We start from the raw sequence: 19,202 nt of genomic DNA, 5'->3' as shown, positions 1-19,202 counted from the left end.
TTATATATCTCAAGATGTTCGATTCACTCGTCTGTGTAACAACGTGTTTGATTCTCACGAAAGCAATCTCACAAAGGTTTTTGATATATCATACTAGTCAAAACTTTGACTAAATTTTATCAGCGATTGAAAGACATTATTCGTAAATATCAATCAATATGGAGACAAATTATACCTTCAGGTAATATGGTAATATTCTTTACAAACCCCAATAATGTCGGTATTCACCTCAAAATTAAACCAAACCTTTAAACAAACTCATCCAGAAGGGATATAGTTACGATACTGTTGTTAGGTCATTAAGGATTGCATTTATTGGTATAAGTACTGATTCACTCATAAAGACTTTGCATCGAATTAACATATTTATCCTAAAACCACTTGTTGCCATGATACGGATAACGTTCTTCTCATATATTATGATGGTATTATACTAACACCATTACGGGATGGATTGTGCTTGATTTTCAAATGATGAGGGCATAACCTTTCTATCAGTTTAATTGATGTATTGAGCTTGCATGTCAGTAACTGCTAGTAGCTCTTTGTTGATATATGTGTCGTTGTCATATTATCTAGTTTCTTTTGTTACCTATTCTGACATCGGACTCGGGCTTCTTTGTATTTAATTCTCATGTAAAACCGACAAATATTACACAAAGGTTTCTGATATAAAAAAACAAGTCAAAACTTTGACTACATTTTATCAGCGATGGAAAGACATCATTCGTAAATATTAATCAATATGGAGACAAATTATACGTTCAGGTAATATGGACATATGCATGTGCCTATCCCAAGTCTGGAGCCTGTAATTCAGTGGTTGTCGTTTGTTTATGTGTTACATATGTATTTATCTTTCATTTTTTTTTGGTATTATTTTTTTTTAAATATATAATTAGGCCGTTAGTTTTTTCGTTTGAATTGTTTTACATTGTCATATCGGGCCTTTTATAGCTTACTATGCGGTATGGGATTTGCTCATTAATGAAGGCCGTACGGAGACCTATAGTTGTTAACGTCCATGTCATTTTGGTCTCTGCTGGTCAGTTGTCTCATTGGCAATCATACCACATCTTCCTTTTTATATTGATACCTCATATTTCTGCGCCTGTCCATGTTCAGAAGCCTCTGTCCTTTGTTTGTTAGTGTTGTAATTTGTTTTTATTTTAGTTCAGTTATATGTTTTGAAGATTTAGACCAATACCTTTACTGGGGGACTATTAGTCCCCGAGGGTATCATCAGCGCAGTAGTCAGTACGTCGGGTTTGACATGATTTACAACAAACCTTTAAAAATTTGTCTGTTTATACATTTGAAATTATAAAGAAAACGTAAGTAAACCATCAGATATTTTTTTATGTCTTTCATTTTTATAAAACTCTTATTTTTGGTTCTTTTAGACTTTGAGCTGATGGTTAATCAAAGAAAGCAATTCAGTCGCACGAAATATATAAATTGTTATTTATTCTTGTATTGCCCTTGGTCGATACTTATGATGGTGGACTATTAGTCCTGGAGGGTTTGGTGACTGAGTAGATAGTACTCTGGTACTGATATGTAGACACTCTTTCTGAATGGATTAAGGCGGTGAGGCCTTGATACAAATCAGAATTAAGAAACTGAATGGGTCTATCAATGCCCATGCTACGTCAATCTTTAAAGACCTAAAGGTTGCAAAACACTTATCCTACGTCCATGACACGTATGTTGTTGTCCCCGCAGATGAAGCCCCAAACAATATCGTTATTGTGTGTTAAACTCATTATATTAAGTGCTTGAGAAACGAACTACGTATTGATACTTCACTTGGAAACTCAGCATATACCCTCACGACACTTAACAAAGAGGAAATCCTGGATAATCCTAGGTCTGTTCTATGTTCCTTTAGAATTTTAACCAAAGATGTAGAAATGGATCTTCCATCACTGTATTAGATACCTAAACTACATAAGTGTCCTCACAAACAACGGTATATTGCTGGGTCTTCCAAGTGCTCCACGAAACCTCTTTCTAAATTATTAACATCTATTTAATCAGCAATCAAAGACGGGTTTCAAAGTTATTGTGAAACTGCCTATTCTAGAGGTGAATTAGATATGGATACTTAAATATTATAAAGATCTATAAGAGTACATACAATCTAACTCTCTGCCATCTGTCAATAGTAACAAAACTGTTGACTTTTCTACACTTTACACAAGTATTCCACATTCCAAACTAAAAGACAAAATGAAAGAGTTGGTATTGCCTTGATTCATAAAAAAGAATGGTCAACGTAGATACAAGTATCTTGTCTAATGGAGGGATAAATCCTTTGCGAAGGATCACTCTGATTCAAACAAAAAATACTCTGAAACTGACATTATCAAGATGCTTGATTTTTTGATTGACATAAAATTGAGAATGGAAATGGGGAATGTGCCAAAGAGACAACAACCCGACCATAGAAAAAAAACAACAGCAGAAGGTCACCAACAGGTCTTCAATGTAGCGATATTTTTTCGGAAGACGTGTTTTTCAACAAATTGTCGGCATTCCAATGGGAAAAATTTTGCCCCTTTTCTTGCCGACTTGTTTCTTTATTATTGTGATGCTGACTTCATACAGGAACTTTTTAGGAAGAAAGATAAGAAGTTAACGATATCCTTTAACTCTACTTTCCGCTATATAGTTGACGTTCTTTCACTAAATAATTTAAAATTTGGTGACTATGTTGAACGGATCTATCCCATTGAACTAGTGATAAAGGATGCAACCGATACAGTTAAGTCGGCCTCTTATTTTGACTTACATCTAGAAATTGACAATGAGGGTCGGTTAAAAACAAAACTTTACGACAAAAGAGATAATTTCAGCTTTCCAATTGTGAACTGTCCGTTTCTAAGTAGCAACATTCCAGCAGCACCTGTATACATGGTATATATCTCCCAATTGATACCATATTCCCGTGCTTGCATTTTCTTTCAGGATTTTCTAGAAAGAGGGTTGCTGCTCACAAGGAAGCTATTAAACCAAGAGTTCCAAATGGTGAAGTTGAAATCATTCCTTCGTTATTTCGTTAATGTTACGGACGCCATCACCAGTTGTGGAGCAGGATCTGCTTATCCTTCCGGAGCATCTGAGATCATTCCAAAGTTTTGGGTGGGGTTCGTGTTGCTTATGCCTTAGTTTTCTATGTTGTGTCATGGGTTTTTTTGTTTGTCTGGTTGTCTTCTTTCATTTTAAGCAAGGCGTTGTCAGATTCTTTTCGATTTATGAGTTTGACTGTCCCTCTGGTATCTTTGTCTCTCTCTTATATGACTTATCACAAACCGTTCTAAAATTAACCGTTTATAAATTAAGATGATATTATGAAACTTAGTGTTAACTTCCTCAGGTTGAAAAACATTTAACTCATCAGATGGATAAAAATACAAATACTACAATGCAAGTGTACGTGGCCGGGTACTTATACACCCACCCAATAAGAAGACAATAAGTACAGATCTGAAAGTACTCGCAGTAATTAGAGCTAGTTCAAAGCCGTTAACATTTGATAAAAAAAATCATGCATCTAAGAATAAATCAGTCAGTACACGATATATATTTTTTTTCTGATTGGTGACCAGTTATATTTTCTCCGTGATTTTTCGTTTCCTCTTTACAAGCATACCACTACTCCTTATTTTTATACAAAATTAAATTATCATGTTATACTTGTATCATGTTACCTTGTAAACCGATAAAGTGCATACAAATAGCAATTGCATTTTTAGAAAGTCAATACAATCATACATTTATAGTAAATACGTTTATAAATCACTTACATCATTTAAAATAAAAATGAGGCTATCCAATTTTTAAAATAAGAAATTATCAATGAAAAAGAAATGGTAAGAAGTGAGAAACACAAAGAATTTGATCGAAAATTGTATTTTCCTAATTAAAACTTTATTGAACTCGTTTATAGTGTCTTTGTTGAAATATTTAGTTTTAACGATATCTTGGTTTTACCGATAAATCATGAAAACTAATTATAAAATGTGCATGTCATGAACAATTTAACGTCTTGAGTCAATATTTGTATATTATTCTACAAATATGTACAAAACACAGGCAATGTATTTTGTAAATGGCTAAGGAAATGAAACAATACATTGTAATTGTTACAACTATATTTAATTTATACAATAGAATGTTATGATTATACGAAAAAAAATATTAAAAATCATTAGTAAACAGAATAACAAATGGAAACGTTCTATTGCATTGAAAGTTGCTACTCGTTAATAAATAGTTCTTAAGCATAGAAATAATTAAAGTCAATGAAGAGCACCTGTTAGTACCATACAAAACTTCCAGATGGAAACAAACCGTCTCCAGATATAGAATAGTTTCTATATCATAACGATTCAGAGTTAAGAAAATTTGGAAATAACCCAAACTATCAAAAGATGTAATATTAACACAATTTCAATAAAGAAAACTGTTGAAGGTTTTGGACATGCGAGAGGCATAGAAAAACTTCTAACCGAGTTCTGCTGTTTTAGTCCCAAATTGTTTTCGTAAATATCTGACTGCTTAGATAACTACAAGGGAAGAATGAGAACATTATTTGACTTCACTTTCTTATTTTTATCAATTTAATTGAGCGTAATACCGCAACTTTTTAACATTTCTTATTCAATTTTACAATGTTTAATTTAATATTCATATACTTACATTTGCCTACTTAAAAAAATAGACCTCGGTTTTTGTAGAATATTCGTGTGTCAACATATTTTTTCATGTACCAGTAGTTTTTTGTAGACTTTTCTTTTCGCTTATTTTCTGTTAGGTCAATAAACTATTTATTTTTCTCAATTTGACGACTGCAAAATGTGTTAATATCAGATAGAAAGCACCCTTGAAACCAATGTCGATATACTAAATACATTAACAATAGTATATGTATTGCAAGAATTTTGCAGAGGTTTCCCGTGTAAGATTGTTAATTGTAGTTAGTTGGAAGGAATATCTCTCTTTTTTAAGCCAACCTGGTTTTGAATATGAATAACGTACATACAAATCATCAATTATATTGGTCATGTTAATTGACATAATACAGTTGGGTTTGCTAGATTAATTGGTGTTTCTGGCACCTTTGATAACTATTTACACCACTGGGTCGATAACACTGCTGGTGGACGTTTCGTCCCCGAGGGTATCATCAGCCCAGTAGTCAACACTTTGGCGTTGACATGAATATCAATAATCTGGTTATTCTTTTTTTATAAATTTCCCTGTTTCGAAAAACTAAGGATTTTCTTATCCCAGGCATGGAATACCTTAGCCGTATTTGGCTCAACTTTTTGAAATTTCGGATCCTCAATGCTCTTCAAATTTGTACTTGTTTGGCTTTATAAATATTTTGATATGAGCGTCACTGATGAGTATTATGTAGACGAAACGCGCGTCTGGCGTACTAAATTATAATCCTGGTACCTTTGATAAGTATTTACACCACTGGGTCGATGCCACTGCTGTTGAAATTTTCGTCCCCGAGGGTATCACCAGCCCAGTAGTCAACACTTCGGTGTTGATATGAATATCAATAATGTGGTATTTTTTTTTTATATATAAATTGCCTGTTAACAAAACATTGATTTTTTTTCGAAAAACTAAGGATTTTCTCATCCCATGCATAGATAACCTAAGCCGTATTTGGCACAACTTTTTTGGAATTTTGGATCCTCAATGCTCTTCAACTTTGTACTTGTTTGACTTTAGAAATATTTTGATATGAGCGTCACTGATGAGTATTATGTAGACAAAACGCGCGTCTGGCGTACTAAATTATAATCCTGGCACCTTTGATAACTATTTACACCACTGGGTCGATGCTACTGCTGGTGGAAGCTTCGTCCCCGAGGGTATCACCAGCCCAGTAGTCAACACTTCGGTGTTGACATGAATATCAATAATGTGGTCATTTTCTTTTTACAAATTTCCTGTTTACAAAACATTGAATTTTTCAAAAAAATAAGGATTGTTTTATCCCAGGCATAGATTACCTTAGCCGTATTTGGCACAACTTTTTGGAATTTTGGATCCTCAATGCTCTTTAACTTTGTACCTGTTTTGCTTTATTAATATTTTGATATGAGCGTCACTGATGAGTCGTATGTAGACGAAACGAGCGTCTGGCGTACTAAATTATAATCCTGGTACCTTTGATAACTATTTCAACAGACTTATTATTTCTATGGATACTTATTGTGCATTCGACCTAGCTACCCGAGGTATTCTTGTGCTATTATGAGAAATTATAGAATATTTTTCATATCAAATTCTTTCAATTTCTTCTTCAGAGAACATTTACTTTACAATGCTCAAGATGCGCTGTGTACGCACGGACGCAGTACCCCTACAGAGCCAATCCAACTAAGATGTTTTAAATGGCTTGGAAGTTCTCCATTTTGGCTCTACATTTGCAAAATTGTAAAACCTAAATACGAACACTTCTAACACTTGTATGAAATTCGTGTTGTATAATAGCCAATAAGACAAGTATCCAAAGACAAAGATGTGAACAATTACAGGCCTTTAATGAAAAAAACATACCGTGAAATAAGCTATAAAAGGCCCCGGTATGACAACATGGAAAACAGAAACTAAACCAAACACCTTGGCATAAGCCTGGTACCTTTGATAACTATTATACATCATCAATAAAGGAAAACAAATATAGTAGTCAGACAGCTGCAAACGACACCCATTACATTACAGATTTATGGCAAAGACGGGCATATAGAGCATGTGGCGGTGCTTTGAATGTACTAGTATGTGAACGGTTTCCTCATGACTGATTGATGTTTTAAAACAAATATTTTAACTTTGTTTTGTATCTACCCTTTAAAACTAGTTTACGTCGTCACATTACCGAGTGTTGTCAATTGCCTTCCTGTGAATTAAGACGACTGTTGTTTGTTGATGTGTTAATCTCGTAGAGACAACATTAATGTTAAAAACAAAAACTAAGAGAACTGCATTAAATCCAAAGGGTGATATTGGATGCGAAGATAAGATAAGCTTTTTCTTCTTTCCATACATCACCCGTTCTTCCAGTCCACACTCTGAAAAATAGCAATATCGATCAGACGATTACACTGGTTTCTAATCGAAAAAACTTGTCGCTAGTGAGTTGATACACCAGCAATTCGTAAAAATCAACCAATGGTTTACATTCACCCTTTTTCACGCTAAGAGCGCTTGTGTAACGTCGGTGGTTACCTGGGCGTTTGTTTTTCACTAAAACGCTTAAATCCAAGGTAAACAACGTGATTTCATCGTGAAAATTACAGATGCCGTCGTATTGTTGTGTCCCCGTTTGCAAGGAAAGTGGAGGTCATAAATTCCCGAGTGACAAGGAACTAAATTTAAAGTGGAGAGTGGCAATAAGGAGAACAAACGAGACGAGAGGACTTTGGAGATCGGGAAAACATGATATTGTGTGTCATTATCATTTCACACTCTCTGATTACAAGGACACATTATTAGGTAAGTTTACCCTGATTTATTACAAAATGTGTTTGTATTTTTAAAACTTGTTACAATTTAAATTTATGCATGTAATTTAAAGGAAGAAACGTCGGATAAAATGTTATAAAGTCTGATTTTAATAATTAAAGTATTTTAAAGATACATTTTGTTGTATATCTAGCTGCTACTCAATGACAAATTTAAATGACGAAATTGGCATAGACATACATGAAGTGTTAGATTTTGTTTCTAAAAAAAAATAACTCTTTTTCTTGATAATCATGCATTTATCATACAGCAAATAAAATAAACTGGTTGACTGAGTAAAATTATATTGGAGTGGTATGGTGACATGTCTTACTGCATGGACACCTCACAAACAATAAAATACAAAAATGTATGATGTAATTTGACCTATAATGGTTTACTTTTATTAATTGTTATTTGGATGGAGATTTGTCTCATTGGCACTCATACCACACCTTCCTTTATCTATGTAGTACAAAGTATAGGTTTACTTGATGTTATTTTTGCAGAAACATGTTTCATCCTGAATGATTATGCATATTTTTTCCGTGGACATTTAACAGCCTTCTGTCGTCATCATCTATCCGAAATTAGAAGTCAAACATTCAAGTCACTGGTCATTTTGTGATTGATATTTTCCATATTTTAATATAATTTTCTGGGTTTTTTTTAAACCCCAAAAATGTTGATTGAATGACTTAAATAATTTCATCTTGACAACAACAGAGAAGATGTTTGTTAAAATTTAAAAAAATGCAAGATTTGTTTCAATGATTTTGTTAGAACTGCATGATTTTTTCATTGTTCGTGTTGCTTTGTGGTTATATTTTTCCATTTTAGGAAGATTGGAAAAAGAATGAGAACAGTAAGTTACATAACAGAATTTAATACTGAGAACTTGTACATGTACATTTAATTAATGGTCATGAAATTGATACAACATGAATATAAGCTTCTAAGGTGTTACAATGAAGTTAAGTATTATAATATACCGTTTTAAAACAGGTATGCATGTTAAGAATTCTGTTTTTTACCTGTCAATAGTTTTACTTCAATTGAATACACAACAAAACAATTTTTTAAGCTAATTATTGTGCCCATTTCTTAAAAAGTTATCATTTATCAAAATTAAACAAATACATGTATACATATGTATACTAGTATAAATAAAACACAAAGAAAATGAGTGAAAAACAATGACAATAAATACATATCAAACAAAATTATTCAAGTTATAGGATACACTAGAGTCACACTAGTTCTGGTATTTTGAGTACATATAGAAAATACTTGTTGAGATTCATACTTCTTTTTCTCATACAAAATGTATACTGGATTGATACAGATAATTTTTATTAATCAATTTAATCATTCATGTATTATCATTATTTATGCTTTTGAAGATGTGTTAACTAAATTTATCAGAAAAAATACCTTGCACTGTACATGTCCATATTTGTAACAAGAGTAAAGATTCTGTTCAAGTAAGTATAAAAAAGAAGATGTGGTATGATTGCCAATGGGACAACTGTCCACAAGAGACCAAAATGACAGAAATTAACAACTGTAGGTCACCGTACGGCCTTCAACAATGAGCAAAGCCCATATGCATTGTCAGCTATAAAAGGCCCAGAAATGACAATGTAAAACACATTCAAACGAAAAACGAACGGCCTTATTTATATAAAAAAAGAACAAAAGACAAATATGTAACACATAAACAAACGTCAACCACTGAATTACAGGCTCCTGACTTGGGACAGGCAAATTCATACGTAATGTGGCGGGGTTAAACATGTATTGATTATCCAACATTTTTCTGATTTAGAAAATAAGATCAGGCCTAAATTAATATAGTGTTTGTTTCCCAAATTCGACACTGCCTAGGTAAAAAGCTGGAACAATATCTGTCCATCTGGCAAGCCTGAAAATTTGAAATGAATAAAACAATATTTGAAATAGTTTTTGACAATAAAATTTTCTGAGTCGGACCATTCTTTCAGTCAGGATTGGGCAAACAAACAATAATTGTTTTAGGTCTGATCTTATTTTCTAAATCAGAAAAATGTTGGATAATCAATACAATTGACTTGACCCTGCTGCTTATAAATTAAAATATAAATGTGTGAAACTTCATACATGTACAGCATATATATATATATGTTAATTTGGGGCTTATAATTATGATACTAGTATAATAAAATTAATAAGTTCATACAACTAGTGTGCTTAATGGGTTTATTTTTATTAGGTGACAAGAGTAGACTCAAGAAGGATGTTGTACCCTCGGTCTTCCCTTTTCGTCAAGAAGCTATTGTAAGCCCAAGAGCATTGAGGATGAAATCCAGGGATCATGGAGATTTGGTCAGTAAAGACAAGTCTATGGAAGGTATTGAAAATGGCATACAGTATGAGGTTGAAATTGAGACAACAAGTAATGAGCGTCCTATTGAAGTAACAGATGAGTCAGACATAGGCAATGTTGCTCAGGATAAGAATGTTCAGTGTGGATTGTTGGGTGACTACTCCATTGAAAATTTCATAAATAACCCCAAAGCAGTATCCTATTACACAGGATTTATTTTTTATGATCATTTTATATTCTTGTTTCATTCACTTGGCCCTGCTGCTTATGAATTGAATTATAAATGTGTGAAACTTAAACCAAAAGATCAATTGTTTCTTACTTTGATGAAAATTAGATGTGGAAAGGAAGATTTTGAGCTGTCTTTATTTTTTAATATTTCCGAGTCTACAGTATCCAGAACCATTAATACTTGGATAAACTTTTTATATTTTCAATTGAAAGATCTTGATATTTGGCCCTCAAGGCAAGTTGTAGATGATTATATGCCTGTGGATTTTGTAAGGAAATTCCAAAATACAAGGGTTATTTTAGATGCCACAGAAATTCCAATCCAAAAACAATCTGATGTTAACAACCAGAGTGTTACATGGTCGTCGTACAAGCATAGAAATACCATCACAACTATGGTTGGTTGTACCCCAAGAGGTGCGGTGTCTTATGTTTCAGACTGTTATGGTGGGTCAGTCAGTGACAGACAAATTATCGAAAATTCACACCTGCTTGAAAATGAAATCTTTGATTCTGATGACAGCATTATGGCAGATAGGGGTATCATGGTGCAAGATCTTTTTGCAAACCAAAATGTATTTGTGAATACACCTACCATGCTGAAAGGGAAGTCCCAATTAGAACCAGAGGAAATAATAAAAGACCGTAGAGTGGCATCCAAGCGTATCCACAGTGAGCGTGTCATTGGATTAAGCAAAAGATTCAAAATTTTAAAATATGAACTATCAAGTAGTAAATTTCCTCTAAGTAACAGAATTGTATTTGTATGCTTTGCTTTATTGAATTTGAAGAATGCCATTGTGGATAAATTAGCATAAGGAAATCACATTACTGATACAACATGTACAATAGGTCTTTTCCCTACATTAAAATACAATTTTCTTCTACATTTAAGTAAAAAGCAGTCACACTACTAAATTTTACAGATATATATTATATTTGTTCTTTTGTAAGCAATAAATTAACTTCTGTATTGTACAACCAAATTATAAAACTTTTCTTTCCGATATTTAAAATGCAGTAAAATCAGACTTTAATGAAAGAGGGACGAAAGATACCAAAGGGACAGTCAAACTCATAAATCTAAAACAAACTGACAACGCCATGGCTAAAAATAAAAAAAGACAAACAGAAAAACAATAGTACATACGACACAACATAGAAAACTATGAGTGTTTTAATTTAAATACAATTTTGTTGTTTAATTAATAAAAATTTCAAGAAGTACATTATTTCAATTTATAAAAAAACATTCCACTTTTATGAATTTAAGAAAATATGACTAACTCCCAACAAAGTGGCAATGTAGGGTCTGAAATGTCTAGTGTAGAACAACTGTAATTTGGGTATTAAGCATCCAACACAATAGTCATGATTTATTTCAATTTTTTGCACAAACAAATCAACAAAGGTGTAAACAACAAAAAAGCAATACTTCCTTTTACACAAAAAGAGTTGACCTTGAATTTGGTCATAATAAGGACTACTTTTTCTCAAGACCATTGTGCCATCTCTTTCATACATTAAGAATTTAAATTTGACCCTGGGAGAATTTTTTATTTCTCCCACTGTAAGGACATTTAACCTCAACCAGACTGTCTGCTCCCACAAGTCCATCTGGAGATGCTCCCAAAAATGGGTAATGGTGGGAGACAATTAATCCACAATTAACTACATTCATTTTATAATTTTGTTTGAATTGAGTTAAAGCCTTGCTTTCATACATTTTTCCATGGAAAATTTGAGGCTTGTTAATAGGTTTTGGATTGTGAAGTGAGTCACAAAGTTTTTTTATGTTCCTTCTAGCTGTTATTTTTGTGACTTCACCAAATCTGGATGCTGTTACCCTCCACTGACGGGCCTTGAACCATTCTTTGTTATTTGATTGGCCTCTTGTGGTCTTTTCAATGGATTGTGCTTCCTTTTTTGTGACCTAAAAATACATGTATGTAATCAATTAAACATTATAAATGAAATTGGACAGCACATTATTGGTCAATGTGAGCTATGCTTATAAAATTATATTTAATTGCTTTTGATATTTAAATTCTCCAAGTTAATACATTGAATAGCAAGAATGTTTATTATTTATATATTTAATTAACATGTAAATGATAGATGTAGGTTTGTGGGATACATGTAAATTATAAACAGGAACCAAACAACAACAATGCAGCAAATATCTTCTAAAGATAATCATATAACATTCAACAAATTGAGAAGTGTGTCTGTGTCTATGGTTGCGATTAAAGAAGTTTAGTCGGTAACCCAAATGAACAACTATTTAAATGTTTGTTTTAAACATGTTAAAAAAATCAATGGTTTGTGTATTGTCTAATTTGTAAAAGTATGTGTTGCTTGAAATGTATTGTTTTTTGCTTAAGTTAATGTATTCTCTTTGAAACTATAATACATGTATGAACAATTGGATTGCTGCTTCATATTATAATATATACATATATTGGTCTGATGTGTCATTATATTTCTTTTTGCATGATTTTATATTGGGCTTCAACACTGATTTGATGATATTTTGGTTTAAAACAAAAGAATAGTATACATGGTAAACATTATGGTAGTTTACAGTTAATATACTTTTAGGGCTAAAATTATATTTGAGTACTTGAACAAACTCCTTGAACTATGTTTAAACTTATTCGTAAAGTTTAATTACCTTTACAGCTTCATCAACCCAATGTTCAGCAAATGGCAATTTCAAATAATGATGATCATGTTGTGCAGCCTGAAAATGATATATTTTTTTATTATTCATTTATAAATAAATTTGGTGTATTTACTGTCTTCTGATTGGTTAAAAGTATTAGTTTTATTTTCAATGTTGTTAATTTTTATGGCGACATGTACGCCCACTCTGACGTTGTGTATTCATACGCCAACATGTGTGTACGTTGTTATTGTTAATATAAATAATATAAAAAGTTCTTTGAGCCTTATTTTTGATAGAAATTTATTTATAATGAATGACAATAATTTATTTTGAATTTATTGACTCTTCACATTTTACATAATCCGCTTCGCAGATTAGTCAAAAATTCATTTTATGGTTCAATAAATTCAAAATAAATAATAGCCATTCATTAAATAGAACAGCTATATTTTTGGTTCTGCCATTTCTTTATTATTCATTATTAATATACTTAGTAACAAACATGATTAATATTAATTTAATTGTCAGCAATGTTTCTTTTTCAGGCAGTAGTATTTTTATAAGATAAATAAACATACCAGTAAGTTTGCTCTAGGGAAAAGATATCTCATGGCAATGTCTTTAGATGAGATGGCACAATAGTTAACCATTGTGTTTCTTACATAATCAGTATAGTCTTTCATTCTCCTGTACTTTTCTGGTCTAGGATCAGAAAGTAGATCATCTCCAAGTTTCCTTTTCAATGGAATGTCCTCCAGTTTTAATGGTTTACCTAATTGCAAAATAAGAAAAAAATGGACTATTACTTTTCCTTAGTCAAAATAAATCAGACAATGTTCAATAGTATATTCAGTTCTTGCCTCTTAACAAGTAAAATGTCAGAAAAAAATATTTTTTAATTTGTAGTTAAAAGAAAAAGATTAATATATTTTATTCTAGTAATTTACATTTGATAAAAATCTATCTAAAGTTAAGATTCAATATTTTGATGGTATAAGAGTTGTCCTTCTTAATACACAATATGCCTTGATTTTTTTTGAAGATTTAAGATGCTGTTTGATATTCACATGTATTTTCTTAAAGGAAGTTGGTATTTACAAAAATATTGTTTGTATTAAATTGGCAAATTAAAACAGTTCTACAAATCAGTGGTAGTTCCTTTAAAGGACAATATTAACTGCACTAAAAAAAATCAGACACATAAAGATTTTATTTTAAATGTTAAACATGTGTACTTTGTTAGTATTTATGAAAATGTTTTAGGCAACACTTATTAAAATCAGCATTTCAACATATTCCATACATGTAAGCGACATGTACAATTCTATAAGTGCTTTATCTCAGCAGAGATTTTATACATTTCTCACTTTCTTATTGTATGTTTATGTATAACTTATGCTTATTGTCTTGATATCAATGCTATAAATTTGGATTTTAAATCAATAAAATAACTTATCTCACATATCTTATCTTACCAGTATAATATGCCCTAGGTTGGTTGAATGTTTGGAGTCCTTCTGTACAAGATTTCTCCACAGCTAGTTGGCCTGACTGAGAGAATTCTTCTAGCATTAGTAGTACTGCTGCAATATGTTTGCATGCGGACCCTTTCCTGCCAGACACTCACATTGTGAATTTACTGGACTTCCTGACCCCTTTTCCATTTTCAATTTGTAGTTATAAGTTACCTAAAAGAAATGTTATAATTATAAAAATAAGAAAAAATTATATTTTTGCCAATGGCAATGAGACAAACACATTTGTATCAACTAGATTTCAGTTAATGTGGATAAAAGCAACTGAAGGTCATCCTACAGGCTTCAACAATGAGTAAAAATACATGTCTAGAATTATTGTTGATAGCAGATCACTGTTTCTTTCTGTTTTAAACATATGCAACTGTTTTTGATGTGGGAAAATTTAGAGCTTGCTTTGTTGCATACACACATGTGTTTTGTTTACAATTGCATGTCATTCTCTAAATATCGTCTTATTTCGTTATTGTAATATTTTGCTTCATCGATATTTACTTAACTTTTCTGTATATCAACTTAGTTACCTCTTTCTAGAGTTTTTGTGGTCATAGAACTAAACAAATATCACTCGATAGATAAGAATGTTTTATTCCCAACATATTTATGAATATTTGTACTGCATTTAAAAAAAATATTTATACTACATATATAAATATAAACCTGTTTCTTCATGGCAGCACCACATTCCCAGTAAGATAAATGTCATCCACAGTAAATAAAACAGATGAAGCCAGGATCTTCTTTGCCTCCAACAAGTTTTTTTTCCTTTTTCAATTGCTTTTATATCTCCATTTATCTGCTTATCACCTTCAAAACATTATTGATTTTATCAAAATTAAAATGGAACATTTAAAAGGTGTGCATACAAAATATTGAATGTTGATTAAAGATCAAGTGAAAATATGACAATTTTGCATGTTTCAATTTTTTTTTTGTATTTCTCTAAAAATGTCCACTTTTGACATAGAAACTGTAAGGACGCATATTTCTATATATGCCAATCTCCCTATAGTACTGTGCAGAGATATAGAAAGAGAATATAGAGAAATTACAAAGTGCACGGTTGTATTGAAGAGGTACAGACTACAGTAACTGCTGAGGAATATACATGTAGGGGTTATTTAAACTTATTATTGTATGAGACTTTAGAAAAAAAAATGTATTGTCTTTATTTTCTGAAGACCTTTCTGAATAACCTTAACCCATAGCTGTACAACAATGGACCTTTTTCAATGCCACTGTAGTATAAATGACAATATATATTTTCATCAAAATATAAGATTTTGTCTGAACTTCGAAAAAATGATGACAGACAGCAAGACTTGGCAATGATTGATCCAATTTTTAGATAAGGACAACAGAGTGGATGTGGGGCCACTAAGCTAATCTGCCCGCTTTGCACCAGCTAATATCAATTAATGCCTAGGGTTGGAATCGAACCGACATACACCAACTCTGTTTTCCTACAATGACCTAAAGATGTGAACAAGAACATATAAATTGACTACATACCAGCTAATCTGTATAAAAAGTACCCATCGATCTGTTCTCTGGTGAGTTTGGAAAAAACCAGTCTATGGTCTGGAATGAGTTGCTTATAGCCACACTTAGGCCATGAAATATCAGTGTGGTCAGGGATTTCAATGGCTGGCTGTTTGAAATTTCTATTTTTGTCGTATGCAATTAATCTGTGGAAAAGATATTTTAGAATGTTTTCAGTGTTAACAGATATACATTAGAACCTAATAACATTTTTTCTAACGGTTATTGTTATGATAAAAGCTTATTTTTTTACACACCAATGTCAGTGGCAATGTATATTTGTTTATCTTTATTTTTTTATGATATGGTTTTGTCAGTTCAGTTGTTTAAAAAAAAACTTTCGATATTCTGTTAACATAAACACTCCGTCTTGAAATTATTAAATGTCAAATGAAATGGTCAGCAAAAAAGTCTTGCGTTTAAGTCATCAAAATAATGTAATGCTTTAAAACAATGACTCTCACCAATGAGCAAACAAAATCGGTCCAGTAATGATACCACCATATACTTTTTAAAAATTGTGATGCCATTTGAAATATATTTCTAGAACGGAAAATTGCAAGTGACACAGTCTCAGTTTCATGGTCAGAAACATTTTCTATTGACGGCTGTTTTATACTGTTGATCTTATTTCACATTGAAAAAATGCCTATCAATCAGGTCTGCTTTTCTTCCTGTTATCACAGCTCCCCTTACAACCAATGCTGCCTTTAACTTCGGTACCTTCCACTTGTTGTACTTTGCCGCCTCCGTTTACTTATGTGGCACGGACAGAAAAACAGTGCTTATGGAAGCGAATGTTGCAGTGTAAATGAAACTAAAAAACACAGATTCAATCCACCTTTTTCTACATGGGAAAATGCCTGCACCACTTCAGGAATACTAGTATGACAGTTATTATCTATTCGTTTGATGCGTTTTACCTTTTGATTTTGCCATTTGATTAGGAATGTTCCGTTTTGAACTTTCTTCTGAGTTCAGTATTTTTGTGATTTTATTTTTTATTCATATCCTATGAACGAGTATTTCTTCTAACTTTTTGTAAGTATCCAAGTTGTCACCTTAATTATCCATGGAAATGCATTTTAAAGGGAGATCCATTGAATTCAGAATTTTTGCACGTTAAATATATTTACGAATTTGCGCGATAAATTGTGTATCTTCATTCTTTCTTTTGGTAAATTGCTGGTGAACTTTCAAGCACCTTTCTTTCTTTTCTATAATATTTTAATTGTCATGTAATGTTGTCATTTCTATGTTATTATTAACATTGCAATTAAAGTGGGAGGTTTGTCATTCCACAAAACATTTTTCAACCAACGGTAGTTTGTAATCGGCCTGTTTTTTTTTTGTTTTTTTTTTTTTGTTTTTTTTTTTTTGTTTTTTTTTTTTTGTTACGTTTGTTTTGTATCTGTCTTGTTCGACGTTTCAAGAAAGAAGTAGATCATTTTGCATTAAGAAGAGGTAGCAAACAGATTAGACACATAAATGGTCATAATTCAGTAAATGTAGTTTGCTTCCTTTCAGTTATTTTTTCTTCTTAAAAAATTGAAGTTTATAAAAGTACCATGTTAAGTCAAAGATATGTGTTCACATTTTAGATTTTTTTTTAAATATAACAGCGCAAGTAAGTATTGAATAAAAATGCCTTAGAGCAAGCTTATGTTTAGTTTTTATTTGGGGAGAAACGGAAACAGCATGGGTAGAATACATTTAAAATAAACAGGCCATTCCACACATTATCTCTAAGAAATAATTAAAAAAAAAAAAACTTACGTGTGATCCCAAATATACGAACTCAATATATATGAATTATATATCAAAACGAATTTATAAAAATCATAGATTTCCTATTTCATTAGTGAACGTAAAGTTATTGAAAAGTGGATTTTGTCTTGTTATGAGATATGTATCGGCATATATATGATTCTATATATGTCTCTAATAGTGTTGGTCAGTATTAAACACGTGTCTAGATATCATTAATTTGCAGCTAACCGTCCAAAATTGGTGACACAAATATTTCTTCCGAGATAACCACTTTTAAAATGTTTGTAAAGGTATGAATTATTCTAAATAATAAGGATGTTCTTATCTCAGGCAAAACACACTAGCCGTATTGAACACAACTTTTTGAAACTTTTCGACCCCCGTGGTCTTCAACTTTGAACTTGTTTTGTCTCTTGAAATTTTTTTATCCGAACGTCACTGGTTAGTCTTGTGTGGACGAAACCCACGTCTTGCGTTTGCAATTTTAAACCTGGTACCTTTTGTTATCTATTATTTGTGTATTTCCCTGTCCTAAATATTCACCCATTTATTTGTAATGTAGTCTTTCCATGTAATGTTGTCATTCTAATGTTATATTTAACATTGCCATAAACTGGTGAGGTTTGGCATGCCATAAAACCAGGTTCAACCCACCATTTGTTTTTTTTAAATGTCCTGTACGACGTCAGGGAAATGGATATTGATATATTATAGTTTGATTCTGTGTGTGTTACATTTTAATGTTGAGTTTTTGTTGGACGTTGTTATTATTTTCTGTCTTATATTTGATGTGTTTCCTTCAGTTTAAGTTTGTAACCCGGATTTGTGTTTTTCTCTATCGATTTATGAGTTTCGAACAGTTGTATACTACTGTTGCCTTTATTTATATACGGTATTGGGAAAATCAGGAATCAGAACATTTTTGTGTCATCTGTTTGACCTCAATGTATTGATTTTTATAATATTGGGGATAAGAATATTTTTTTGGAAAAAGATATAACCCCTTTTGAAGCTAAATTGTCGGTCTATTATTTTTGTTAGTATCAATACATGGACAAGAATAGTGTTCTTGACAATGCTAAATGTGTACTGTATACACAATTGATGCAAACGTTAATATTTTAACAAAAAAGACAGAATGGTAAGTCGTTTAAATGTAATTGAATTGCAAATGGTCCATGAACTCACTGATCATTCAATGGGGTTTCAATTCATCACCTTTCCGTTGTTTTTATTGATAAACGTGGTCAAAAGATAACAATGTTTTAGGTTTCAAAGCTAATATATGTGTATCTGAGATAAGCCTAGTTTTAGATACTCTGTTTGTCTTTCATATGTTGCTTTGTTTTTCAGAAAGTGTAAATTTTTGTAAACAAAGAATCTAATAGAAATGATCAAATAAACATTATGTAGTATGTAGAAAAAAATCACAGAGCTAATTACAACGCATTCATAGCGTCATTGAAGTAGTATTTATTCTTTAAAGGTATCCTTTTTTTACCAATATAGCATAAAAAAATAATTATGATATTTATCTGTAGAAAAAAAATCGATCATTTTG

General features: G+C 31.7%; 1 protein-coding gene across 1 annotated transcript; it reads left to right on the top strand.

Moving 5' to 3' along the window:
• The first annotated feature begins 7,325 nt into the window (after nt 1-7,325).
• Nucleotides 7,326-10,944, top strand: LOC139502608 (uncharacterized). Its single transcript, XM_071292141.1, has 2 exons — nt 7,326-7,521; nt 9,782-10,944. The coding sequence occupies exons 1-2, from the start codon at nt 7,326-7,328 to the stop codon at nt 10,942-10,944; spliced, it is 1,359 nt and encodes a 452-aa protein (XP_071148242.1).
• The last annotated feature ends 8,258 nt before the right edge of the window (nt 10,945-19,202 follow it).

This window comes from Mytilus edulis, chromosome 14 (genome assembly GCF_963676685.1).
Source record: "Mytilus edulis chromosome 14, xbMytEdul2.2, whole genome shotgun sequence".
In the NCBI taxonomy this organism is placed as follows: Eukaryota; Metazoa; Mollusca; class Bivalvia; order Mytilida; family Mytilidae; genus Mytilus; species Mytilus edulis.
This window is presented reverse-complemented; position numbering and strand designations above follow the sequence as displayed.

Excerpts from the sequence above, each read along its gene's own strand:
- LOC139502608 (XM_071292141.1), top strand. The coding sequence starts at position 7,326 with ATGCCGTCGTATTGTTGTGTCCCCGTTTGCAAGGAAAGTGGAGGTCAT. Across the intron at positions 7,522-9,781 it reads TTACAAGGACACATTATTAG|GTGACAAGAGTAGACTCAAG; the intron begins GTAAGTTTACCC and ends TATTTTTATTAG.